The sequence below is a fragment of the Cherax quadricarinatus genome, chromosome 40, assembly GCF_038502225.1.
Source record: "Cherax quadricarinatus isolate ZL_2023a chromosome 40, ASM3850222v1, whole genome shotgun sequence".
NCBI classification, from domain to species: Eukaryota; Metazoa; Arthropoda; class Malacostraca; order Decapoda; family Parastacidae; genus Cherax; species Cherax quadricarinatus.
The window spans coordinates 11,079,014-11,106,325 of record NC_091331.1 but is presented as its reverse complement, the minus strand read 5'-3'; the positions used below and the strand labels follow the sequence as shown (position 1 = coordinate 11,106,325).

The window sequence follows — 27,312 nt, the reverse complement described above, 5'->3', positions numbered from 1 at the left end:
CACCGAGGCAGGGTGACCCAAAAAGAAAGAAATTCCCCAAAAAGAAAATACTTTCATCATCATTCAACACTTTCACCTCTCTCACACATAATCACTGTTTTTGCACAGGTGCTCAGAACACAACAGTTTAGAAGCATATACGTATAAAGATACACAACATATCCCTCCAAACTGCTAATGTCCCGAACCCCTCCTTTAGAGTGCAGGCATTGTACGTCCCATTTCCAGGACTCAAGTCCGGCTATATGAAAATGACCAGTTTCCCTGAATCCCTTCACTAAATATTACCCTGCTCACACTCCAACAGATCGTCAGGTCCCAAATACCATTCATCTCCATTCACTCCTATCGAACACGCTCATGCACGCCTGCTGGAAGTCCAAGCCCCTCGCCCACAAAACCTCCCGTACCCCTTCCTTCCAACCTTTTTGAGGACGAGCCCTACCCCGCTTTCCTTCCCCTACAGATTTATACGCTCTCCATGTCATTCTACTGTGATCCATTCTTTCTAAATGACCAAACCACCTCAACAACCCCTCTTCAGCCCTCTGACTAATACTTTTATTAACTCCACACCTTCTCCTAATTTCCACACTCCGAATTTTCTGCATAATATTTACACTACACATTGCCCTTAGACAGGACATCTCCACTGCCTCCAACCGCCTCCTCGCTGCTGCATTCACAACCCAAGCTTCACACCCATATAAGAGTGTTGGTACTGCTATACAGTACTTTTATACATTCCCTTCATTGCCTCCATAGATAACGTTTTTTGACTCCACATATACCTCGATGCACCACTCGCCTTTTTTCACTCATCAGTTCTATGAATAACCTCATCCTTCATAAATCCATCCACCGACATGTCAACTCACAAGTATCTGAAAACATTCACTTCTTCCATACTACTCCTTCCCAATTTGATATCCAATTTTTCTTTATCTAAATCATTTGATACCCTCATCACCTTACACTTTTCTATGTTCACTTTCAACTTTCTACCTTTACACACATTCCCAAACTCATCCACTAACCTTTGCAATTTTTCTTTAGAATCTCCCATAAGCACTGTATCATCAGCAAAAAGTAACTGTGTCAATTCCCATTTTGATACACAATATATTTGATTCCCAGGCATTGTAATTTAATCCCGCCCCTCTCCCGAACACCCTAGCGTTTACTTCCTTTACAACCCCATCTATAACTATATTAAACAACCATGGTGACATTACACATTCCTGTCTAAGACCTACTTTTACTGGGAAGTAGTCTCCCTCTCTTCTACACACTCTAACCTGAGCCTCACTATCCTCATAAAAACTCTTTACAGCATTTAATAACTTACCACCTATTCTATATACTTGCAACATCTGCCACATTGCTCCTCTATCCACTCTATCATATGCCTTTTCTAAATCCATAAATGCAATAAAAACTTCCCTACCTTTATCTAAATACTGTTCACATATATGCTTCAATGTAAACACTTGATCTACACATCCCCTACCCACTCTGAAACCTCCTTGCTCATCCGCAATCCTACATTATGTCTTACCTCTAATTCTTTCAATTATAACCCTACCGTACACTTTTCCTGGTATACTCAGTAAACTTATTCCTCTATAATTTTTACAATCTCTTTTGTCCCCTTTCCCTTTATATAAAGGGACTATACATGCTCTCTGCCAATCCCTAGGTACCTTCCCCTCTTTCATACATTTGTTAAACAAAAGTACCACCCACTCCAACACTATATCCCCCCTGCTTTTAACATTTCTGTCATGATCCCGTCAGTTCCAGCTGCTTTACCCCCTTTCATTCTACGTAATGCCTCACTCACCTCCCCCACACTCACATCCTGTTCTTCTTCACTCCTAAAAGATGGTATACCTCCCTGGCCAGTGCATGAAATTACCGCTTCCTTTTCTTCGTCGACATTTAAAAGTTCCTCAAAATATTCTCGCCATCTACCCAAAACCTCCATCTCCCCATCTACTAACTCCCCTACTCTGTTTTTAACTGACAAATCCATTTGCTCTTTAGGCTTTCTTAACTTGTTTAACTCACTCCAAAAAATTTTCTTATTTTCATTAAAATTTCTTGACAGTGCCTCTCCCACTCTATCATCTGCTTTCCTTTTGCACTCTCTCACCACTCTCTTCACCTTTCTTTTACTCTCCATGTACTCTACTCTTTTTATAATGCTTCTGCTTTGTAAAAACCTCTCATGAGCTAACTTTTTCTCTTATCACACCCTTTACTTCATCATTCCACCAATCGCTCCTCTTTCCTCCTGCACCCACCCTCCTATAACCACAGACTTCTGCCCCACATTCTAATACTGCATTTTTAAAACTATTCCAACCCTCTTCAACCCCCCACTACTCATACTTGCACCAGCTCACCTTTCTCCCAATAGTTGCTTATATCTCACCTGAATTTCCTTCTCCCTTAGTTTATACACTTTCACCTCCCTCTTGCTTGTTGTTGCCATTTTCTTCTTTTTCCCACTCTAACTGTAGCTACAACTAAATATATCAGTTGCCCCTCTATAAACGTGTACATCCTGGAGCCTACCCATCAACCTTTTATCCACCAATACATAATCTAACAAACTACTTTCATTATGTGCTATATCATACCTTGTATATTTATTTATCCTCTTCTTCATAGAATATGTATTACTTATTACTAAACCTCTTTCTACACACAGCTCAATAAAAGGCTCTCCATTTTCATTTACCCCTGGCACCCCAAATTTACCTACTACTACCTCCACAACATTTTTGCCCACTTTAGCATTGAAATCCCCAACTACCATTACTCTCACACTTGGTTCAAAACTCCCCATGCATTCACTCAACATTTCCCAAAATCTCTCTCTCTCCTCTTCACTTCTCTTTCTCCAGGTGCATATACGCTTACTATAACCCACTTTTCACATCCAACCTTTATTTTACTCCACGCAATCCTTGAATTAATACATTTATAGTCCCTGTTTTCCTGCTATAACTTATGCTTCAACATTCTTGCTACTCTTTCTTTAGCTTTAACTCTATTTGAAACCCCTGACCTAATGCCATTTATTCCTCTCCACTGAAACTCTCTCGCCCCCCTTCAGCTTTGTTTCACTTAAAGCCAGGATATCTAGCTTCTTCTCATTCATAACATCCACAATCATCTCTTTCTTATCATTTGCACAACATCCACGGACATTCAGACTTCCCACTTTGACAGTTTTCTTTTTATTCTATTTAGTAATTATTACAGGAAAAGGGGTTACTGGCCCATTGTTCCTGGCATTTTAGTTGACTTTTACAACACACATGGCTTACAGAGGAAAGATTCTTATTCCACTTCCCCATGGATATAAAAGGAAAAGTAATAAGACCAAGAACTGTTAAGATAAAATCAAAGAAAACTCAGATGGGTGTGTATAAATAAACATGTACATGTATGTGTAGTGTGACCTAAGTGTAAGTAGAAGTAGCAAGACGTACCTGTAATCTTGCATATTTATGAGACAGACAAAAGACATCAGCAATCCTACCATCATGTAAAACAATTACAGGCTTTCATTTCACACTCACTTGGCAGGACGGTAGTACCCCCCTGGGTGGTTGCTGTCTACCAACCTGCTACCTACATAAGTATGTACATGTACACTTTATATAAACAGTTTAACATTTCCATACATTCTGTAGTGTATTGTGATTTATTATGTTTTTATATATGATATTTCTGCAGTTAGCCTCACAAATACTCCATTTTCTCTTACAATAAGAGCATGGTAAGATACTATAGTCAAAGTTAGACAGGAAATGGTGGATGCTTCCACTATATTATGACCTATTTTATTCATTTTACAGCATATATCATGTTTCTTTGTTAATTATATTGTTTATTATATATTAGATGAATTTTGATAGATAAATAAGCCAGCCGTACAGTTGATATTAATGTCATATTCAAGTATTTTGTCTTGTCTCCAGAGTGCAGGAATGGATTACTGGCTTTTCAATTAATTTAAATGAGGAAAATTGATTTGATATAAGAGTAGATTGAGTTATGAGCTAGGTCACGGAATGGATTAAACTCGTAAGTCGAAGTTCCACTGTACTTAAGTATAAACAAAAAAGATAACATAGTGTTGCACAGGTCTTACCCATCAACTTGTTGGCATTGTATACCATTTCTTTCTTCTTTCAACAAACCGGCCGTATCCCACTGAGGCAGGGTGGCCCAAAAAGAAAAACAAAAGTTTCTCTTTTTAAATTTAGTAAGTTATACAGGAGAAGGGGTTACTAGCCCCTTGCTCCCAGCATTTTAGTCGCCTCTTACAACACGCATGGCTTATGGAGGAAGAATTCTGTTCCATTTCCCATGGAGATAAGAGGAAATAAACAAGAACTAGAAAGAAAATATAAGAAAGCCCCGAGGGGGTGTGTATGTATGTGCTTGTGCATGTATGTGCAGTGTGACCTAAGTGTAAGTAGAAGTAGCAAGATATACCTGAAATCTTGCATGTTTATGAGACAAAAAAGGACACCAGCAATCCTTCTTTCTTCTTTCAATGTACCAGCCGTATCCCACTGAGGTGGGGTGGCCCAAAAGAAAAAACGAGAGTTTCTCCTTTTAAATTTAGTAATATATACAGGAGAAGGGGTTACTATCCCCTTGCTCCCGGCATTTTAGTCGCCTTTTACGACATGCATGGCTTACAGAGGAAGAATTCTGTTCCACTTCCCCATGGAGATAAGAGGAAATAAACAAGAACAAGAATTAGAAAGAAAAAGAAGAAAACCCAGAGGGGTGTGTGTATATATATATGCTTGTACACGTATGTGTAGTGTGACCTAAGTGTAAGTAGAAGTAGCAAGACGTACCTGTAATCTTGCATATTTATGAGACAAAAAAAAAAAGACACCAGCAATCCTACCATCATGTAAAACAATTAGTCTTTGTATACCATTTATATTAAGGATTTTTTGTTTACTTTTGTGATAACTAAACCAGCTTGTGGAATTCTTTTATAAATTTCATGTTTATAATCTAGGGCAAATATATTAATCCCTTGACTATCCCCAAGTCCTGGTGTCGCAAAATTTCAAAAAAAAAAAAAAAAATTCTTATGAAATGATAGAGAATCTTTTCCTGATTGTAATGTCACCAAAAGAACAAAATTTGATGGAAAACTGACGGAATTACGTTCTCGTGAAGTTAGCGACCTCGGCGATATTTATGAATCGGCGATTTCACCTACTCTTAGCCCTATTTTTGGCTAATTCCATTGTTCCAGTCGACCAAACTCATAGCTGTTTCTTTAGAACTCCATTTTTTCTATTGATTGAGTACAAGAAACTGCCCATTTACCAATTTCAACTACCCAATAACGTGGTCAGAATATGCAATTTGGCCAGTTTCACGAAAATTGAAAAATATGACAATTTCAAAATAGGGTCGAAAATGAACAATGCAAACATTCCTGGCTCTAAAATAACATTTTCTTTGTTCATCAGTCCATCTCCAGGCTCCTCTGATATTACTCGTGCTTTCTATTTTGAATTTTTATTCAAAGAAAAAATAGAAGATTCACTGTTATGCAGACTACTGCAATATTGTAATAATTGTATAAATAATGTCAACCCATTCATGACTGCATATTAGAATGGTTACTTGGACATTTATTGGAAAATGACATCCTTTGTTTACTTTTGAACATAGGCAAAAATCAAACATTTCCCCTACTTTGAGCTCCATTTTAAGGTTCTTTTCATAGTGAAACCAATCAAAATCACCTCTATTTCTATAATATGTTCTCCATTCTATCAAATGAGACCAAGAAAATGAGAATACAACCATAAATACTATATGACTAGACCACAAAGTCTGAATTTTAATTAAAAAAAATTGTCAGTTTTTTTCTCATTATGCACTGCGTGCTGCAGGATTTTTTTTTATATGGTACACATTGACCACACAGACCCATTCTCTCGAATGTGGGCCTACCAGCTTTCTCCTGTTTGATTTGAAGCCGCTAGAATTTGAGTATATATACGTCAAAAACAGTGGCTTGTAAGACATATTATTATTATTATTATTATTATTATTAACACACTGGCTGATTCCCACCAAGGCAGAGTGGCCCAAAAAAGAAAAACTTTCACCATCATTCACTCCATCACTGTCTTGCCAGGAGGGTGCTTTACACTACAGTTTTTAAACTGCAACATTAACACCCCTCCTTCAGAGTGCAGGCACTGTACTTCCCATCTTCAGGACTCAAGTCCGGCCTGCCAGTTTCCCTGAATCCCTTCATAAATGTTACTTTGCTCACACTCCAACAGCACGTCAAGTATTAAAAACCATTTGTCTCCATTCACTCGTATCAAACATGCTCATGCATGCCCGCTGGAAGTCCAAGCCCCTCGCACACAAAACCTCCTTTACCCCCTCCCTCCAACCTTTCCTAGGCTCACCCCTACCCCGCTTTCCTTCCACTACAGACTGATACACTCTTGAAGTCATTCTGTTTCGCTCCATTCTCTCTACATGTCCGAACCACCTCAACAACCCTTCCTCAGCCCTCTGGACAACAGTTTTGGCAATCCCGCACCTCCTCCTAACTTCCAAACTACGAATTCTCTGCATTATATTCACACCACACATTGCCCTCAGACATGACATCTCCACTGCCTCCAGCCTTCTCCTTGCTGTAACATTCATCAACCATGCTTCACACCCATATAAGAGCGCTCCAAGGACAAAGTTATTTTTCTCCACAGACTCCTAAGTGCACCACTCACCCTTTTCCCCTCATCAATTCTATGATTCATCTCATCTATAATAGACCCATCCACTGACACGTCCACTCTCAAATATCTGAATACATTCACCTCCTCCATACTCTCTCCCTCCAATCTGATATCCAATCTTTCATCACCTAATCTTTTTGTTATTCTCATAACCTTACTCTTTCCTGTATTCACTTTTAATTTTCTTCTTTTGCATATCCTACCAAATTCGTCCACCAACATCTGCAACTTCTCTTCAGAATCTCCCAAGAGCACAGTGTCATCAGCAAAGAGCAACTGTGACAACTCCCACTTTATGTGTGATTATCTTTTAACTCCACGCCTCTTGCCAAGACCCTCGCATTTACTTCTCTTACAACCCCATCTATAAATATATTAAACAACCACGGTGACATCACACATCCTTGTCTAAGGCCTACTTTTACTGGGAAATAATCTCCCTCTTTCCTACATACTCTAACTTGAGCTCACTATCCTCGTAAAAACTCTTCACTGCTTTCAGTAACCTACCTCCTACACCATACACCTGCAACATCTGCCACATTGCCCCCCTATCCACCCTGTCATAAGCCTTTTCCAAATCCATAAATGCCACAAAAACCTCTTTAGCCTTATCTAAATACTGTTCACTTATATGTTTCACTGTAAACACCTGGTCCACACACACCCCCTACCTTTCCTAAAGCCTCCTTGTTCATCTGCTATCCTATTCTCCGTCTTATTCTTAATTCTTTCAATAATAACTCTACCATACACTTTACCAGGTATACTCAACAGACTTCTTCTTCTTTCTTTCAACATACCAGCCGTATCCCACCGAGGCGGGGTGGCCCAAAAGAAAAAACTAAAGTTTCTCTTTTTAAATTTAATAATATATACAGGAGAAGGGGTTACTAGCCCCTTGCTCCCGACTCAACAGACTTATCCCCCTATAATTTTTGCACTCTCTTTTGTCCCCTTTGCCTTTATACAAAGGAACTATGCATGCTCTCTGCCAATCCCTAGGTACCTTACCCTCTTCCATACATTTATTAAATAATAGCACCAACCTCTCCAAAACTATATCCCCACTTGCTTTTAACATTTCTATCTTTATCCCATCAATCCCAGCTGCCTTGCCCCCTTTCATTTTACCTACTGCCTCACAAACTTCCTCCAAACTCTCAACTGGCTCTTCCTCACTCCTACAAGATGTTATCCCTCCTTGCCCTATACATGAAATCACAGCTTCCCTATCTTCAACATTTAACAATTCCTTAAAATATTCCCTCCATTTTCCCAATACTTCTAACTCTCCATTTAGTAACTCTCCTCTCCTATTTTTAACTGACAAATCCATTTGTTCTCTAGGCTTCCTTAACTTGTTAATCTCACTCCAAAACTTTTTCTTATTTTCAACAAAATTTGTTGATAACATCTCACCCACTCTCTCATTTGCTCTCTTTTTACATTGCTTCACCACTCTCTTAACCTCTCTCTTTTTCTCCATATACTCTTCCCTCCTTGCATCACTTCTACTTTGTAAAAACTTCTCATATGCTAACTTTTTCTTCCTTATTACTATCTTTACATCATCATTCCACCAATTGCTCCTCTTCCCTCCCACACCCACTTTCCTGTAACCGCAAACTTCTGCTGAACACTCTAACACTACATTTTTAAGCCTACCCCATATATATACAACCAAAACAGTCAAAGGGTTAATCATAATGAATGAGGCTATATCTTTTGTTCTCCTTGATAATCAACTAAAAGGTTAGATTCATGTAATTAATTTTACAATATTGGCATTGCATTTTTCAGATTACAGAACAGCGACTAATGGAATTATTTGGGCGTTATGGACCTTTGGCATCTATAAAGATAATGTGGCCAAGAACAGATGATGAAAGAAATAGAGGCCGAAATTGTGGTTTTGTTGCTTTTATGAACCGGAAAGATGGAGAAAGGGCGTTGTCAGCTCTAAATGGTAAGTTGTAACTATTTAACTTATGAATGTGTAATAACCTACTTGCATTTGCAGGAGGATGTTTGATAAACTCTGAGGGAGTGTACTTGCATTTTATTTAGCTATTACCACTCGCCCTGCTTTGGCAACAAACAGCTGTTGAGCCAAAATGCCATCCAAATGTCAAAAAAAAATTTTGGTTTCTCTGCCTAATTAGAAAAAATTAAACAGGTAGTATTCAGTAATGTAATTTTAACTTGTATTCTCACAGGCAAAGATATCGATGGATTTGAGATGAAGCTTGGTTGGGGAAAAGCTGTTCCCATTCCCTTGCACCCAATTTACATCCCTCCAGCTCTTGTTGAGTTGACTTTGCCACCACCCCCTTCTGGTCTGCCCTTCAATTGTCAACCTGATAAGCGAGATAGAGATAAAGTAAGTTATCTAACCTATTTTGTTTGCGTTAGGTTTAGAATAATAGCTTAAAGAATCAAATATTTATTTAAAATCCATGAAAATGTAATCACAGATCATTCTAAAACATGAAAAAAGACAAGTAATGGAATGGTTGAACAGATAGTACTTGTTAGTCATGAAAGAGAAAGGACTTTGGACAGATACAGTAAGGGTATCGGTCAAGAGACCTCCCAGAGATTCAAATAAGGAAGCTCTAAGTGGTAGAGGCTTAAACATCCAGCAGGCAGGTGTGAGCTTGTTAAAATTACAGATGAACAGATCTTAGAGCTTAATGTTTAAGGTAAAATTTGACAGCATTCAGGGAAACAAGTTAACTAGATTTGAGTCTTGGAGGTGAGAAGTAAAGTACCTTCATTCTGGAGAAAGGGTGGGAATGTTACTGTTCAGAGGGTTATCCAAATTGTGATTTCTGCACATTTTTGGCAAGACGGCCATTGAATGTAGCTTTTGGGGGGGATTTTGCCCTTGGCAGGAGATTATTAATGTAGTATAGATCTAGGTGAAATACCAGAGACCTTTAAGAATGCAGACATAGCTCCTTCGCAAAATTACAGATTAATAGCCTAACATCCCACATAAAATTCAAGAGTTATGAGAAGCCTAATTGCAAATTTTATGAAACGGCACAATCTGCATAACCCAAACCAGCATCATTTTAGAACTGAAAGATTGTGCCTGCAACAACTACTAAACTACTATGACAGAATTATGGAGGTATTGGAAGAAAACCAAAACACACATGTGATATACACATATTTTGCAGGGTGTTTGACAAATTATGGGGTGAGTGCACACAGAATGAGAGCCATAGCATAACAGGGAAGGTAGGCATATAAATTTTCAGGTTTCTAACACACAGAATGCAAAGGGCAATAGTAAACAGAGCAAAATTCAGCATCAGTGAGGTAAAAGATGCAATCAGTCCATCACCCTATGGAGACGAACTCTTCTCCAGCCTGAAGGACTAACCACCTCAGACTTGTGTACTGTTTCAAGGTTGATGGACTGATCACATCATCTTTACCTCGCCTCTACTTCTGTTGTGTCCATATTTAGTCTCCTTTGTATATGACTGATTCCAAGAAATAGCCAATAAAACCATAAAAAACTAGGAAACATCTCAAAATCTCTATTTTATACACAAGGCCAGAGGTTTGCTCTTCCCATCATACACTTTGTTGGACAGGATTTTTTATAGTGTACACCTTCACCACACAGACCCATTCTCTTGTGTCTAGGCAAATTTAACATTTGTAGTATATTTGAGGATGTTGTGCTTAAGATGTAGATCTACAGGAGTGATGCTGATGTCCATAACATAGATCCACATGGGAAATACCAAAAGGGTTAAATAAAAACAGTGAGACTAGACGAAGTATATAATCGTGCAAAAGAACTATTTGCTCTTGAAATTTTAGAGGAATTTGATTTTGAAGTAAAATGGCAGGCAATTGGAAAATGGCTAACATTTGCCAGTATGCTTAAAAAAAAAAAAAAGTGGGGAGGGGCCTTTACATTTTGCAAGAAGTGGGTAAAACTCATCCCAGAACAAAAATCAAATGACTGTAAAATAGTTTGGTTCCAATTAGCAAAATTCTGTATATGTATTGCATCAAATCTAATGTAGTGCATCCTCGACACAACAAGCAATAACCAGGTTATGATGGTTACTGCTCTTCAAAGCAGCCTTTGTTCAAAAAGGAAAACAAATATCTGGAAGAATAACTGTTTTTCATATATCAGAACTAAGTCACTTGTGTGGGTTTAGGTTTTTTGTGAATTTAGTGGTACAGTATTAATAATCTAAATGTGAATTTTCATTTATAGCATATTAGGAAAAATATGGCATCAGAAGTTGAAAGGTCTACTTGTGTTGTACATAGATAGGGCTTGGTTTAGCATAGTCATGCTTGAGCCCACATCATGTATGATTCAAAATAACCGGTTTCCCTGAATCCCTTCACTAAATATTACCCTGCTCACACTCCAACAGATCGTCAGGTCCCAAGTACCATTCGTCTCCATTCACTCCTATCTAACACGCTCACGCACGCTTGCTGGAAGTCCAAGCCCCTTACCCACAAAACCTCCTTTACCCCCTCTCTCCAACCCTTTCGAGGACGACCCCTACCCCGCCTTCCTTCCCCTATAGATTTATATGCTTTCCATGTCATTCTACTGTGATCCATTCTCTCTAAATGACCAAACCACCTCAACAACCCCTCTTCTGCCCTCTGACTAATACTTTTATTAACTCCACACCTTCTCCTAATTTCCACACTCCGAATTTTCTGCATAATATTTACACCACACATTGCCCTTAAACAGGACATCTCCGCTGCCTCCAACCGTCTCCTCGCTGCTGCATTTACCACCCAAGCTTCACACCCATATAAGAGTGTTGGTACTACTATACTTTCATACATTCCCTTCTTGCATATACTCATTCTCTTTATTTTTATTTTGTCATGTAATAGGGTTTGTCACATAAAAAAATTGAAATACTGTATAGTACAAATTCTCATGAATTGTTTACAAATATGTGATAAAGATCACCTGTTAGATACTAGATTGTTCTTGCTACTACTGGTGCTGCTGTTTCCAGATTCCACCAGTTGGTACACCACTCCCAACAGAAGGAGAAAAGAAAGAGGAAATGGACAAGGTATTACCTGACAACTTTGCATGCCCTATGTTGTCGTGGGTCAGTTTTGTAGATTTTAATGGGCAATCAGAATGCAGAAAACTATTTTTTAAATTTTTAGTCAATTTAAATATTTGAATTTAGAAAGCATTGCAAATGCATCCCATTCTTTTCTTGTCTGTTGAATAGTTAATATAAATTTTCATCATGATTGTCTTGGTTGATTAGGTCAATAAACAGTACTATACTTTGAAAGCTTAGAAATTAATAGTGATTTAAGTTTGATAATTAATGATCATGTTAATATTTTATACAGGACTCATATTAAAATAATAGAGTAGATATATTTATATGCCTCATAGTAATTTACTTTTACAGTCAAGAGGCTAAACCCTCCCCCCCAAAAAAATGGAATTTTATATTGTAAATATTTCGTTCGGGATATTAAAGTTACCAAAAATATTTTACTAACAGCCCTGTTTCCTATTGTCAATCATCATAAGTAACATAATCTGCTTGCAATAACTTTTTTTTATGAAAGAGGGGAAAAAAGATTAATAATACATGTGATTAAAAAGACCAATCCATCTGTTATCTTTGTTGCTGCTCTATTCCTACAGATTTTACAAAGGGCTGTTGTCAAAGTGGTTATCCCAACAGAAAGGTAAAGAGAGAACCCGTCTTAGTTTGTTTACCATCTCAACCGGCTTCCCTGCCCAATGGTAAGTCTGTTCCAATACACCCTGCCAGTTGTCACATTTTCTGGGAAATGCATCATTGCAGTGCTCTATAGAACATGAGTTCCTGTTATATATGAAGCTTTTTTTTTTTTTTTTTTTTTTCCCCCCCAAGAACCTGGGATAAGGGCCCCCTTGACCCAAGGTAAGGTTTGGAACACAACTGGCAGGGTAAATTAAACTAGACTAATTGGACTGTGGGCCTCTTTATTTGTATTGGGGAAGATACATTTTCAGAAACCCTGAGATGATATGCTGCAGCTATGAAGATGTAGCAGATGTTCTATCATTGGATACTGCAGCTAAGTTGTGGATATTCCTGGATGATGTCCCATCAAAGCCTTGCTAATTATTTTTTAATCCAAGAGAACTTACCATGGATCCCCTTGGATCAACTAGAAATTTTTAATGTTTTTCCAGGCAGATGAACACGAGAAGTTAGGATAATGTGGGTTACCACACAATCTATTCCTTACAGCCATCTGTTCCTCCTGATGTCTACTTAGCGGTTCTGGAGATGAGACCATGTGTTGGCAGGGATGTAGCACCAGAGGCGGCACCAGCCATCAGCTTATTTACAACGCGTGTGCTGTACTTAGATCAGCATATGCCTTTTTTGCAGCTTGGAACTGATATTATATTGGGAGGGGTTGTCAGGGTCACCCATAAGTCTATCCCACAGCTTCAACGAGCCATCTGCCGTGGTGGGTGAGAACTACATCCGGGTCAGCTGGAGCTGACCTCACTTGGCCTTTCTCTCCCAGTGGGGACTCCCAAAGACTCCCAACCAGTGCAAACTGATGCAGTGACTTCCCTAGTGAACTTGTGGACATGTTTCATGGGTCATCTATCTTTGGGCCTGTATTTGTCTGGGCCCCTCTTAGCAACAGTTATAGGTACAAAGAAGGATATTCTAGTTCAAATGTGACTATAGCACTCAACAATTACCTGTCTAATGTGAAACATAAGAACTCAGAAGAGTAAATACCAACTTTCCAGTCACTATTTGTGCCATGAAGAATACCATGTTCTTCTATACCAGCTAACAGGTAAAACTCTTGCGTTTTTCTCAGATTTGAGTTCGAGAAAGATCAAGAATTTAGACAATTTTAGGTTCTTTAAGTGGACGGACTTGGGTTTGAGGATCTTAGGTTGAGCATTGGTTGCAGGATGTATTATTCATCAAGTAATCTTATATGCAGTAGACTCTTAATAAGTTCTTTAGTATTGATAATAAAATTAGTTTGTATTTAATATCAAGGAGATCATTAGTTTTCTGTCACATACAAAACAAATGTTTTAATGAGAGTTGGCTGCAATCTTAGTGTGTTTGATCCTTTGTATATTTAATGGAACAGTCTTCAGCTTTGTTGATGTGTCACTATTGATTTTTATTTTGCATGTCACTAGATAAATGCATTAAGTTTTATTTATGTGTAAACTAAGTAAAATTATCTTTATTTGATAATCAAGACAAAGTAATTTGAAAGATAGCATTTAAAAAGGAATAAAATAGTTTCATGCACAGTAGCTTTATTTACGTGTAATGAATTAGGCTGTATCTTAAGGTAATAGTATACAGTATTAGAGGTGTACATTTACACCAGTGGTTTCGTTGTTAGCCATTTGTATTTTGTAACACTTCTATTTCAGCCAACTGATGATGACATCTAGTGCATTAACTTTTTCATATTATTATTATTATTATCAGTTATATGATGTTGCTACCCATAATTGACATTATCTTTTATTTATGGTTTTGTTTGCTAAATTTTATAGTTGCCTTTTTCTCAATTCTGTAGTTTATTTTTCATTACAAAGCACTTTTTTCAAATGTCCACTGTGGGTAGAAAATATAATTCATGCCTATATTTCTATATGTAAAATACTTAAAAGAATTTTAATGTCTGAGTAATGTTTTTAATATATTAATTTTTATATCCCAACAGATCGTTACTACAACTTATTCATCGCACTATAGAATTTATTGTACGTGAAGGACCAATGTTTGAAGCCATGATTATGAATAGAGAAATAAATAACCCAGATTTCAGGTAATTTTTGTTTTAAGACACTCATAAATGTTTGTTATATGCAGTGCCACTGGTGCTTTGGTGGTTGGAATGAACTTGGTTAAATACGAAAATAATTGTTTTGCCTCTATTCCAAAACTGAGCAATACAAAAGTATTAAGATATTAAGAAGTTTTGCTTGCAAGGGTTTATTTGCCCCTGGCAGGAAAAATTTCTTGATAAATGTCCTAATACTGCTTTTGTTTTACTCTTGTTCTTGTAAGTGCTTATACACTTTGACATTCCAAAGCTTCTCAAGGAGAATGCCAATGAAGAAAACAGTTTTGGGTGATGACATAGGAAGGAGCACTGCAGCAGGCCTACTGGCCCATGCTAGTAAATAGTATTGTGGTGAGATGCAGACAACTGCTACTAATTTTAAAAGTGTTTTTCTCATGTTTGCTTTATTATGCTTACTCAGTATTTTGATAAAACATAAAGTTTCTTCTGTCATTCAGGTTTTTGTTGCATTCATTGATTTAGAAAAGGCATATGATAAGGTGGATAGTTGAGCAATGTGTAAGAGTTGCAAGTGTATGGAATAGGTGGTTGGCTGCTGAAAGCAGTTAAGATTTTTATGAGGATAATCAGGCTCAGGTTAGAGTATGTAGGAGAGAAGGAAATTATTTTCCAGTAAAAATAGGCCTTAGACAGGGATGTGTGATGTCACACATCCCTGTGTGACATCATACACAAAAAATTTATTTTTAGTTATGCACCAGTTAGAGGTTGATTAAGTAGAATTAGTATGCACCAGATAGAGGTTAATTAAGCAGAATTAAGTAAGCCTTCGATTGAAGCTAAATTCAGATTAATTTTGTCTTTTTGCTGTTGAAAAAGTATACTTGACAGAGTCAGTGTGCTAAATGCTTGATGTTATATTCCTTAAAGTATGAAAGATGGCATAGCATCAATTTAGGTGCAAAATCTTGATAGCTAACATTAAGTTTTCACAATATTTGCTGGGCCACAAGCAGTACACCATACCCTCAGCCTCCAACCTAACCTCAAAGATTAGTAACCCAGTATCTTAAATTATCATAATTACACTACTTATACATTCCCACATCTTTAACAGTGATTTATTTCTATAATTGTTGAACATGATTGATAATGAGTAAATAAGCATTTAAACATTCTGTTGTAGTAAAAGCACAATAAACATCCTCACTGACACCATGACATCAGTTCACGTCCAAACACATTGTTTATTCTACAAATTTCCCAAACTTTGCTGAGTAAGGCAAAGTAATGTTTATTTGACTGATAAAGGGAGGAAAGAGGTATAGGCACCTGTTGCTTGTTACATTATAATACCAACAGCTGTACTGAAACATTGTCATAAGCTCCTGTCTCCTATGTACGGGTTATTTGTGTATTGCTCCAGTCACAGTATTGTTTCTATTTATTCCTAGCAGTAGTAATATTTTGAGAGAGAAGGTAGAGGGATCCTATTTCAGTGTTGATCCTGGCTTCATTTCAACCAAAATGTTTGGCATTGTTTTCTCTCTTACTAAATTTACTTAGATGACATTATTGGCACCTCATTCATAGACCATACAAAATGTTTTACAGAATATGGATATATGTATTGAAAAGTTAAATATTTTAGAGAAATCTGTGATATCACAGTATTGCTGGAGGCCAGAGCCATAGTCAATACATCTCTTTCCCATCTTGCAAATGCAGTCTCCCATGCTACAAGGGGAGGTATACTAACCTATAAAATACTGATGGAATAGATAGGGACAGGTTGTTTGAAAGTATAGTGGTACCAAAACTCATATATGGGTGTGAAGCTTGGGTTGTGAATGCAGCAGCGAGGAGGCGGTTGGAGGCAGTGGAGATGTCCTGTCTAAGGGCAATGTGTGGTGTAAATATTATGCAGAAAATTCGGAGTGTGGAAATTAGGAGAAGGTGTGGAGTTAATAAGAGTATTAGTCAGAGGGCTGAAGAGGGGTTGTTGAGGTGGTTGGGTCATTTAGAGAGAATGGATCAAAGTAGAATGACATGGAGAGCATTTAAATCTGTAGGGGAAGGAAGGTGGGTTAGGGGTCGTCCTCGAAAAGGTTGGAAGGGGGTAAGGGAGGTTTTGTGGGCGAGGGGCTTGGACTTCCAGCAGGCGTGCGTGAGCATGTTGGATAGGAGTGAATGGAGACGAATGGTATTCGGGACCTGATGATCTGTTGGAGTGTGAGCAGGGTAATGTTTAGTGAAGAGATTCAGGGAAACCGGTTATTTTTATATAGCCGAACTTGAGTCCTGGAAATGGGAAGTACAATGCCTGCACTCTAAAGGAGGGATTTGAGATATTGACAGTTTGGAGGGATATGTTGTGTATCTTTATACATATATGCTTCTAAGCTGTTGTGTTCTGAGCACCTCTTCAAAAACAGTGATTATGTGCGAGTGAGGTGAAAGAGTTGAATGATGATGAAAGTATTTTCTTTTTGGGGATTTTCTTTCTTTTTGGGTCGCCCTGCCTCAGTGAGAGACTGCCGACTTGTTAAAAAAAAAAAAAGTTGTTTGAGACAAGAAGCAGGTACCCAGACACAGCTTGAAGTTATAACACAGATGAGCCACAGGGATGTTGGGAAGTATCTCTTCATTCTCAGTGGTGGGAAGTGTAATGATTTCAATACAATGATGGACTCCATTCCTAGTTGTAAGATCAGATACAATAGAGCTCATAAGGCTAGGAGGGACTGAATCTGAAAAGCAGCAAGTTGAGGGGCTGAGATATGCCCCCTGCTACCACATATAGTTAGACACCATTTTATAACAATATCACTTTATTTTTCCTGGTTATTACTTTCTCAGATGCATTCATCTTTAGTATGTGACTTGCAAAATCATAATAACATTATTTCAAAGAAATCACAGTAAGGCTTGGGCTTGCCTGCTACGAGTTTGAGGCAAACCCGTTCTGTGATTTAATATCTCTAGTATATGTTTGTGGAAATTAGGAGGTGATGTGGAGTTACTAAAAATATTATTCAGAGCACTGAGGAGGGGTTGTTGAGGTGGTTTGGTATCTTGAGAGGATGGAGCAAAATAGGATGACTTGGAGGGTGTATAAATCTGTAGTGGAGGGGAGGAGGGGTAGGAGTTGTCCTAGGAAAGGATGGAGGGAGGTGCTAAAAGGGGTTTTGTGTGAAAGGGGCTTGGACATAAAGCAGGCATGTGCGAGCATGATAGATAAGAGTGAATGGAGTCGAATAGTTTTTGGGACTTGAGGAGCTGTTGGAATGTAAGCAGAGTAATATTTCGTGAAGGGATTCAGGGAAACTGGTTAACCAGACTTGAGTCGTGGAGGTTGGAAGTACAGTGCCTGCACTTTAAAGGAGGGGGTCTGGGATATTTGCTGTTTGGAGCAACATCTGATCTGTCATATCTGCATGCCTCTGCAAAGTCAGTAATTGTGTGTGAATGATGGTGAAAGTGTGTTTTTTTTTTTTGGGGGTCACCCTTCCTTGGTAGGAGATGGCCGGCATGTTGGGGAAAGAAAAAAAAGTTTGTTTGGTATGTGATGCATTCCTTACACTATAAGGGCCAGTTTGGTGAAGAAATGATTTTTGTTTTTATTGATGTTAACATGTTTGTGGTATGATAGAGCATAAACCATTAGAATCCATATGAATCCCAACAAGGCAGCAGCTAATAATGCCTCCAATGTTTATAATTAATTCTAGGTAGTAGATTGGTAGACAGCAGCTGCCCAGGGAGGCACTACTATCCTGCCAAGTGAGTGTAAAACGAAAGCCTGTAATTGTTTTACATGATTGTAGGATTGCTGGTGTCCATTTTTCTGTCTCATAAACATACAAGGTTTAAGGTACGTCTTGCTACTTCTACTTACACTTAGGCCACACTACACATGTTTTTTTTGTTTTTTTTTAACAAGTCGGTCATCTCCCACCGAGGCAGCGTGACCCAAAAAGAAAGAAAATCCCCAAAAAGAAAAATACTTTCATCATCATTCAACTCTTTCACCTCACTTACACATAATCACTGTTTTTGCAGAGGTGCTCAGAACACAACAGCTAAGAAGCATATACGTATAAAGATACACAACATATCCCTCCAAACTGTCAATATCCCGAACCCCTCCTTTACAGTGCAGGCATTGTACTTCACATTTCCAGGACTCAAGTCCGGCTATATAAAAATAACCAGTTTCCCTGAATCCCTTCACTAAATATTACTCTGCTCACACTCCAACAGATCGTCAGGTCTCAAATACCATTCGTCTCCATTCACTCCTATCGAACACGCTCACACACGCCTTCTGCAAGTCCAAGCCCCTCGCCCACAAAACCTCCCTTACCCCTTCCTTCCAACCTTTTTGAAGACGACCCCTACCCTGCCTTCCTTTCCCTACAGATTTAAATGCTCTCCATGTCATTCTTCTTTGATTCATTCTCTCTAAATGACCAAACCACCTCAACAACCCCTCTTCAGCCCTCTTGACTAATACTTTTATTAACTCCACACCTTCTCCTAATTTCCACACTCCGAATTTTCTGCATAATATTTACACCACACATTGCCCTTAGACAGGACATCTCCACTGCCTCCAACCGCCTCCTCGCTGCTGCATTCACAACCCAAGCTTCACACCCATATAAGAGTGTTGGTACTACTATACTTTCATACATTCCCTTCTTTGCCTCCATGGATAATGTTTTATGTCTCCACATATACCTCAATGCACCACTCGACTTTTTTTCCTCATCAATTCTGTGATTAACCACATCCTTCATAAATCCATCCGCCGACACGTCAACTCCCAAGTATCTGAAAACATTCACTTCTTCCATACTCCTCCTCCCCAATTTGATATCCAATTTTTCTTATCTAAATCATTTGATACCCTCATCACCTTACTCTTTTCTATGTTCACTTTCAACTTTCTACCTTTACACACACTCCCAAACTCATCCACTAACCTTTGCAATTTTTCTTTAGAATCTCCCATAAGCACAGTATCATCAGCAAAAAGCAACTGTGTCATTTCCCATTTTGTATTTGATTCCCCATAATTTAATCCCACCCCTCTCCTGAACACCCTAGCATTTACTTCTTTTACAACCCCATCTACAAATATATTAAACAACCATGGTGATATTACACATCCCTGTCTAAGCCCTGCTTTTACTGGGAAGTAGTCTCCCTCTCTTCTACACACCCTAGCCTGAGCCTCACTAACCTCATAAAAACTCTTTACAGCATTTAGTAACTTACCACCTATTCCATATACTTGCAACATCTGCCACATTGCTTCCCTATCCACTCTATCATATGCCTTTTCTAAATCCATAAATGCAATAAAAACTTACCTACCTTTATCTAAATACTGTTCACATATATGCTTCAATCTAAAAAATTGATCTACATGTCCCCTACCTACTCTAAAACCTCCTTGCTCATCCGCAATCCTACATTCTGTCTTACCTCTAATTCTTTCAATTATAACCCTACAATACAGTTTTCCTGGTATACTCAGTAAACTTATTCCTCTATAATTTTTACAATCTCTTTTGTCCCCCTTCCCCTTATATAAAGGGATTATACATGCTCTCTGCAAATCTCTAGGTACCTTCCCCTCTTTCATACATTTATTAAACAAAAATACCAACCACTCCAACACTATATCCCCCCTGCTTTTAACATTTCTGTCATGATCCCGTCAGTTCCAGCTGCTTTACCCCCTTTCATTCTACATAATGCCTCACGCACCTCCCCACACTCACATCCTGTTCTTCACTCCTAAAAGATGGTATACCCCCCTGTCCAGTGCTTGAAATTACCGCCTCCCTTTCTTCGTCGACATTTAAAAGTTCCTCAAAATATTCTCGCCATCTATCCAAAACCTCCCTCTCCCCATCTTCTAACTCCCCTACTCTGTTTTTAACTGACAAATCCATTTGTTCCCTAGGCTTTCTTAACTTGTTTAACTCGCTCCAAAATTTTTTCTTATTTTCATTAAAATTTCTTGACAGTGCCTCTCCCACTCTATCATCTGCTCTCCTTTTGCACTCTCTCACCACTCTCTTCACCTTTCTTTTAGTCTCCATATACTCTACTCTTTTTATAATGCTTCTGCTTTGTAAAAACCTCTCATAAGCTAACTTTTTCTCTTTTATTGCAACCTTTCATCATTCCACCAATCATTCCTCATTCCTCCTGCACCCACCCTCCTATGACCACCTCATCACCATTACTGCCCCACATTCTAATACTGGATTTTTAAAACTATGCAACCCTTTTCAACCGCCCCCCCCCCCCCATCACTGCTCATACTTGCTCCAGTCCACCTTTCTGCTAATAGTAGCTTATCTCACCCGAACTTCCTCCTCCCTTAGTTTATATACTCTCACCTCCCTCATACTTGTTGCTATTTTCCTCTTTTCCCATCTACCTCTTACTCTAACTGTAGCTACAACTAAATAATGATCCGATATGTCAGTTGCCCCTCTATAAACGTGTACATCCTGGAGCCTACCCATCAATCTTTTATCCACCAATACATAATCTAACAAACTACTTTCATTACGTGCTATATCATACCTTGTATATTTATTTATCCTCTTCTTTATAAAATATGTATTACTTATTACTAAACCTCTTTCTACACATAGCTCAATTAAAGGCTCCCTATTTTCATTTACCCCTGGCACCCCAAATTTATCTACTACTCCCTCCACAACATTTTTGCCCACTTTAGCATTGAAATCCTCAACCACCATTATTCTCACACTTGGTTCAAAACTCCCCACGCATTCACTCAACATTTCCTAAAATCTCTCTCTCTCCTCTACGCTTCTCTCTTCTCCAGGTGCATATACGCTTACTATAACCCACTTTTCACATCCAACCTTTATTTTACGCCACATAATCCTTGAATTAATACATTTATAGTCCCTCTTTTCCTGCCATAACTTATCCTTTAACATTATTGCTACTCCTTCTTTAGCTCTAACTCTATTTGAAACCCCCTGACCTAATCCCATTTATTCCTCTCCACTGAAACTCTCCCACCCCCTTTTGCTTTGTTTCACTTTAAAGTCAGGACATCCAGCTTCTTCTCATTCATAACATCCATAATCATCTCTTTCTTATCATTTGAACAAAATCCATGCACATTCAGACTTCCCACTTTGACAATTTTCTTATTCTTTTTAGTAATTATTACAGGAAAAGGAGTTACTGGCACATTGTTTCTGCCATTTTAGTTGACTTTTACAACATGCATGGCTCACTGAGGAAAGATTCTTATTCCACTTCCCCATGGATATAAAAGGAAAAGTAATAAGACCAAGAACTATTAAGATAAAATCAAAGAAATCTCAGACGAGTGTGTATAAATAAACATGTATGTGTAGTGTTACCTAAGTGTAAGTAGAAGTAGCAAGACGTACCTGAAATCCTGCATGTCTATGAGACAGAAAAAAGACACCAGCAATCCTACCATCATGTGAAACAATTACAGGTTTCCGTTTTACACTCACTTGGCAGGAGGGTAATACCTCCCTCGGCGGCTGCTGTCTACCAACCTACTACCTTACATGTACATGTACAAGGATATATAGATACACCCCTCTGGGTTTTCTTCTATTTTCTTACTAGTTCTTGTTCTTGTTTATTTCCTCTTACCTCCATAAGGAAGTGGAACAGAATTCTTCATCCGTAAGCCATGCGTGTTGAAGGAGGCGACTAAAATGCCAGGAGCAAGGGGCTAGTAACCCCTTCTTCTGTATATATTACTAAATGTAAAAGGAGAAACTTTGGGTTTTTCTTTTTGGCCACCCCGCCTTGGTGAGATACGGCCGGTGTGTTGAAAGAAAGAAAGTTTATAATAAATATTTCTTCTTTGCTTTGGCTTTATCAAATGTATTTTTCTTTGGATTGTATTTGTTGGTATGAGTATGGTGATTGTTTTTTAGATATGGTAACGAAGTGTGGCTTTTATTTTTACAATGTTTATGTGTACAGAGTTATTCGTGTGATGAACCTCGCTAAATCCAACTTGGCCCATTAAGTCAACATTATCTCCTCCCCAAACTCAGCACTCTTCAAATGCTTAGAGTAATGACTAACAGAATGTAGAGATAAACTCTGTTACTTGTTTAGCTAGTCAAATTACAATAAAAATTTGTTTAGCAAACTTGAAGGTATGTGGAACATGACTTACTTTTCCGTATTTTCTTCACATCATTTAATACTGTTTTACATTAGACACTGATTTTCAGGAATGTAACCACTCTCATTAGTTTAGAGGTTACTGTATCAAGCTTGTGAAGCAGATTAGTTCTCGTAGAGTTGAGATTTCTCCTTTCCCTGCCTCCTAGCCTACTTTCATCACCGTTACTGATAGTGCAGTATAGTGGAAGTAAGTTTTATAGATGCTTTGATGACTGAAGTGTAATTTAATCATTATTTGTCTTCCAGATTCCTATTTGAAAATCAAAGTCCTGCTCACGTATACTATCGATGGAAGTTGTTTTCCATGCTGCAGGGAGATTCACCTAATAGGTGGACCACCAGGCCTTTCAGAATGTTTGCAAGTATGAAATTTATTCCAGATGCATTGCATATTTCGATAGGTTGATGTCACAGTGGCTTTGAATGGTAAACTAATATGGATAAATAGTATTGGAATTTATATTAGATAAATTTTCTATTTTAGTAAGCATTTTTATCATTTTTTAAATCAGTTAGGAGTACCAGTTTTTTATCTGAATATGTATAAAACTGATGAATATTAATTAGAAATAAATTAGGGGGAGCTCACTTATAAATAATTGTTTTACATAAAATATTTTATGGTGATGCTGTCATGCATTAAACCAAAATGAAAATAAGAGAAGACTGAAGGGTGGGAATATATTTTTGTAGTACTATAAAAATACTCCTGGAACCCTATTCACTAGTAAACATACATAGAGTCTGGCTAGCCTTTGAAAATGAAGGTACCAATTGTTTGACTTATTCTGCATTATTCTATTATTTAACTTTGCTGACTAATTTTCCACAGAGATGACAAATATTTAATATATTTGTTTCATTAGTCCACTTGGTTAAGTTGATTGCTTAACTTAGAGGTGAAAACTAGTAGGTGGTGTACCAGAGTATGGGTATTGGTGAAAAAGTTGCTGATACTTTTAAATTATCATTATTATTATTAGCATATGAGAAGTTTTTACAAAGTAGAAGCGATGCAAGGAGGGAAGAGTATATGGAGAAAAAGAGAGAGGTTAAGAGAGTGGTGAAGCAATGTAAAAAGAGAGCAAATGAGAGAGTGGGTGAGATGTTATCAACAAATTTTGTTGAAAATAAGAAAAAGTTTTGGAGTGAGATTAACAAGTTAAGGAAGCCTACAGAACAAATGGATTTGTCAGTTAAAAATAGGAGAGGAGAGTTATTAAATGGAGAGTTAGAGGTATTGGGAAGATGGAGGGAATATTTTGAGGAATTGTTAAATGTTGATGAAGATAGGGAAGCTGTGATTTCGTGTATAGGGCAAGGAGGAATAACATCTTGTAGGAGTGAGGAAGTGCCAGTTGTGAGTGTGGGGGAAGTTTGTGAGGCAGTAGGTAAAATGAAAGGGGGTCAGGCAGCTGGGATTGATGGGATAAAGATAGAAATGTTAAAAGCAGGTGGGGATATAGTTTTGGAGTGGTTGGTGCAATTATTTAATAAATGTATGGAAGAGGGTAAGGTACCTAGGGATTGGCAGTGAGCATGCATAGTTCCTTTGTATAAAGGCAAAGGGGACAAAAGAGAGTGCAAAAATTATAGGGGGATAAGTCTGTTGAGTATACCTGGTAAAGTGTATGGTAGAGTTATTATTGAAAGAATTAAGAGTAAGACGGAGAATAGGATAGCAGATGAACAAGGAGGCTTTAGGAAAGGTAGGGGGTGTGTGGACCAGGTGTTTACAGTGAAGATAAGGCATTAAGAGGTCTTTGTGGCATTTATGGATTTGGAAAAGGCATATGACAGGGTGGATAGGGGGGCAATGTGGCAGATGTTGCAGGTGTATGGTGTAGGAGGTAGGTTACTGAAAGCAGTGAAGAGTTTTTATGAGGATAGTGAGGCTCAAGTTAGAGTATGTAGGAAAGAGGGAAATTATTTCCCAGTAAAAGTAGGCCTTAGACAAGGATGTGTGATGTCACCGTGGTTGTTTAATATATTTATAGATGGGGTTGTAAGAGAAGTAAATGCGAGTGTCTTGGCAAGAGGCGTGGAGTTAAAAGATAAAGAATCACACATAAAGTGGGAGTTGTCACAGTTGCTCTTTGCTGATGACACTGTGCTCTTGGGAGATTCTGAAGAGAAGTTGCAGAGATTGGTGGATGAATTTGGTAGGATGTGCAAAAGAAGAAAATTAAAAGTGAATACAGGAAAGAGTAAGGTTATGAGGATAAAAAGATTAGGTGATGAAAGATTGGATATCAGATTGGAGGGAGAGAGTATGGAGGAGGTGAATGTATTCAGATATTTGGGAGTGGACGTGTCAGCGGATGGGTCTATGAAAGATGAGGTGAATCATAGAATTGATGAGGGGAAAAGGATGAGTGGTGCACTTGGGAGTCTGTGGAGACAAAGAACTTTGTCCTTGTAGGCAAAGAAGGGAATGTATGAGAGTATAGTTTTACCAACGCTCTTATATGGGTGTGAAGCATGGGTGATGAATGTTGCAACGAGGAGAAGGCTGGAGGCAGTGGAGATGTCATGTCTGAGGGCAATGTGTGGTGTGAATATAATGCAGAGAATTCGTAGTTTGGAAGTTAGGAGGAGGTGCGGGATTACCAAAACTGTTGTCCAGAGGGCTGAGGAAGGGTTGTTGAGGTGGTTCGGACATGTAGAGAGAATGGAGCGAAACAGAGTGACTTCAAGAGTGTATCAGTCTGTAGTGGAAGGAAGGCGGGGTAGGGGTCAGCCTAGGAAAGGTTGGAGGGAGGGGATAAAGGAGGTTTTGTGTGCGATGGGCTTGGACTTCCAGCAGGCATGCGTGAGCGTGTTTGATAGGAGTGAATGGAGACAAATGATTTTTAATACTTGACGTGCTGTTGGAGTGTGAGCAAAGTAACATTTATGAAGGGGTTCAGGGAAACCAGCAGGCCGGACTTGAGTCCTGGAGATGGGAAGTACAGTGCCTGCACTCTGAAGGAGGGGTGTTAATGTTGCAGTTTAAAAGTTGTAGTGTAAAGCACCCTTCTGGCAAGACAGTGATGGAGTGAATGATGGTGAAAGTTTTTCTTTTTCGGGCCACCCTGCCTTGGTGGGAATCGGTAAGTGTGATAATAATAATAATAAAATATTATTATTATATTTTTTTTCAACAAGTCAACTGTCTCCCACAGAGGCAGGGTGACCCAAAAAGAAAGAAAATACTTTCATAATCATTCAACACTTTCACCTCACTTATATATAATCACTGTTTTTGCAGAGGTACCCAGCCCAGATACAACAGTTTAGCAGCATATATAAAGATATATAACATATCCCTCCAAACTGCCAATATCCCAAAAACCCTCCTTTAAAGTACAGGCAGTGTACTTCCCATTTATAGTACTCAAGTTCGTCTATATAAAAATAACTGGTTTCCCTGAATCCCTTCACTAAATATTATCCTGCTCACACACCAACAGCTCGTCAGGTCCTATTCGTCTCCATTCACTCCTATCTAACACGCTCATGCACGCTCACTGGAAGTCCAAGCCCCTCGCCCATAAAATTTCCTTTACCCCCTCCCTCCAACCTTTTTGAGGACGACCCCTAGCCAGTCTTCCTTCCCCTACAGATTTATACACTCTGCATGTCATTCTACTTTGATCCATTCTCTCTAAATAACCAAACCACCTCAACAACCCCTCTTCAGCCCTCTAACTAATACTTTTATTAACTCCACCCCTCCTAATTTCCACACTCCAAATTTTCTGCATAATATTTACACCACACATTGCCCTTAGACAGGACATCTCCACTGCCTCCAACCACCTCCTCGCTGCAGCATTTACAACCGAGTGTTGGTACTACTAGTGTACTTTCATACATTCCCTTCTTTGCCTCCGTAGATAATGTTTTTTGTCTCCACGTATACCTCAACGCACCACTCACCTTTTTTCTTTCATCAATTCTATGGTTAACCTCATCCTTCATAAACCCCATCACTTCTTCCATAATCCCTCTCTTCAATGTGATATCCAGTTTTTCTTTATCTAAATCATTTGATACCCTCTTCACCTTACTCTTATCTATGTTCACTTTCAATTTTCTACCTTTACACACCCTCCCAAACTCGTCCACTGACCTTTGCAACTTTTTTTTAGAATCTCCCATAAGCACCATATCATCAGCAAAAACTAACTGTGTCAATTCCCATTTTGCATTTAATTCCCCATAATTTAATCCCACCCCTCTCCCAACACCCTAGCATTTACTTCTTTTACAACCCTATCTATAAATATATTAAACAACCATGGTGACATTACACATCCCTGTCTAAGACCTACATTTACCAGGAAGTAATATCTCTCCCTCTCATACACACCCTAACCTGAGCCTCGCTATCCTCATAACTCTTTGCAGCATTTCGTAACTTGCTACC

At 38.4% G+C, this 27,312-nt stretch overlaps 1 protein-coding gene across 4 annotated transcripts in view; it reads left to right on the top strand.

Moving 5' to 3' along the window:
• Positions 1-27,312, top strand: part of LOC128687429 (U2 snRNP-associated SURP motif-containing protein) — a 148,299-nt gene that overhangs the window by 13,477 nt on the left and 107,510 nt on the right. For all 4 annotated transcript variants that reach the window (XM_070092698.1, XM_070092695.1, XM_070092696.1 and 1 more), the window contains exons 7-12: positions 8,622-8,787; positions 9,038-9,201; positions 11,849-11,908; positions 12,508-12,551; positions 14,574-14,678; positions 23,148-23,263. In XM_070092698.1, the coding sequence (XP_069948799.1) occupies positions 8,622-8,787; positions 9,038-9,201; positions 11,849-11,908; positions 12,508-12,551; positions 14,574-14,678; positions 23,148-23,263 (655 nt within the window). The remainder of the gene's footprint in view (positions 1-8,621; positions 8,788-9,037; positions 9,202-11,848; positions 11,909-12,507; positions 12,552-14,573; positions 14,679-23,147; positions 23,264-27,312) is intronic.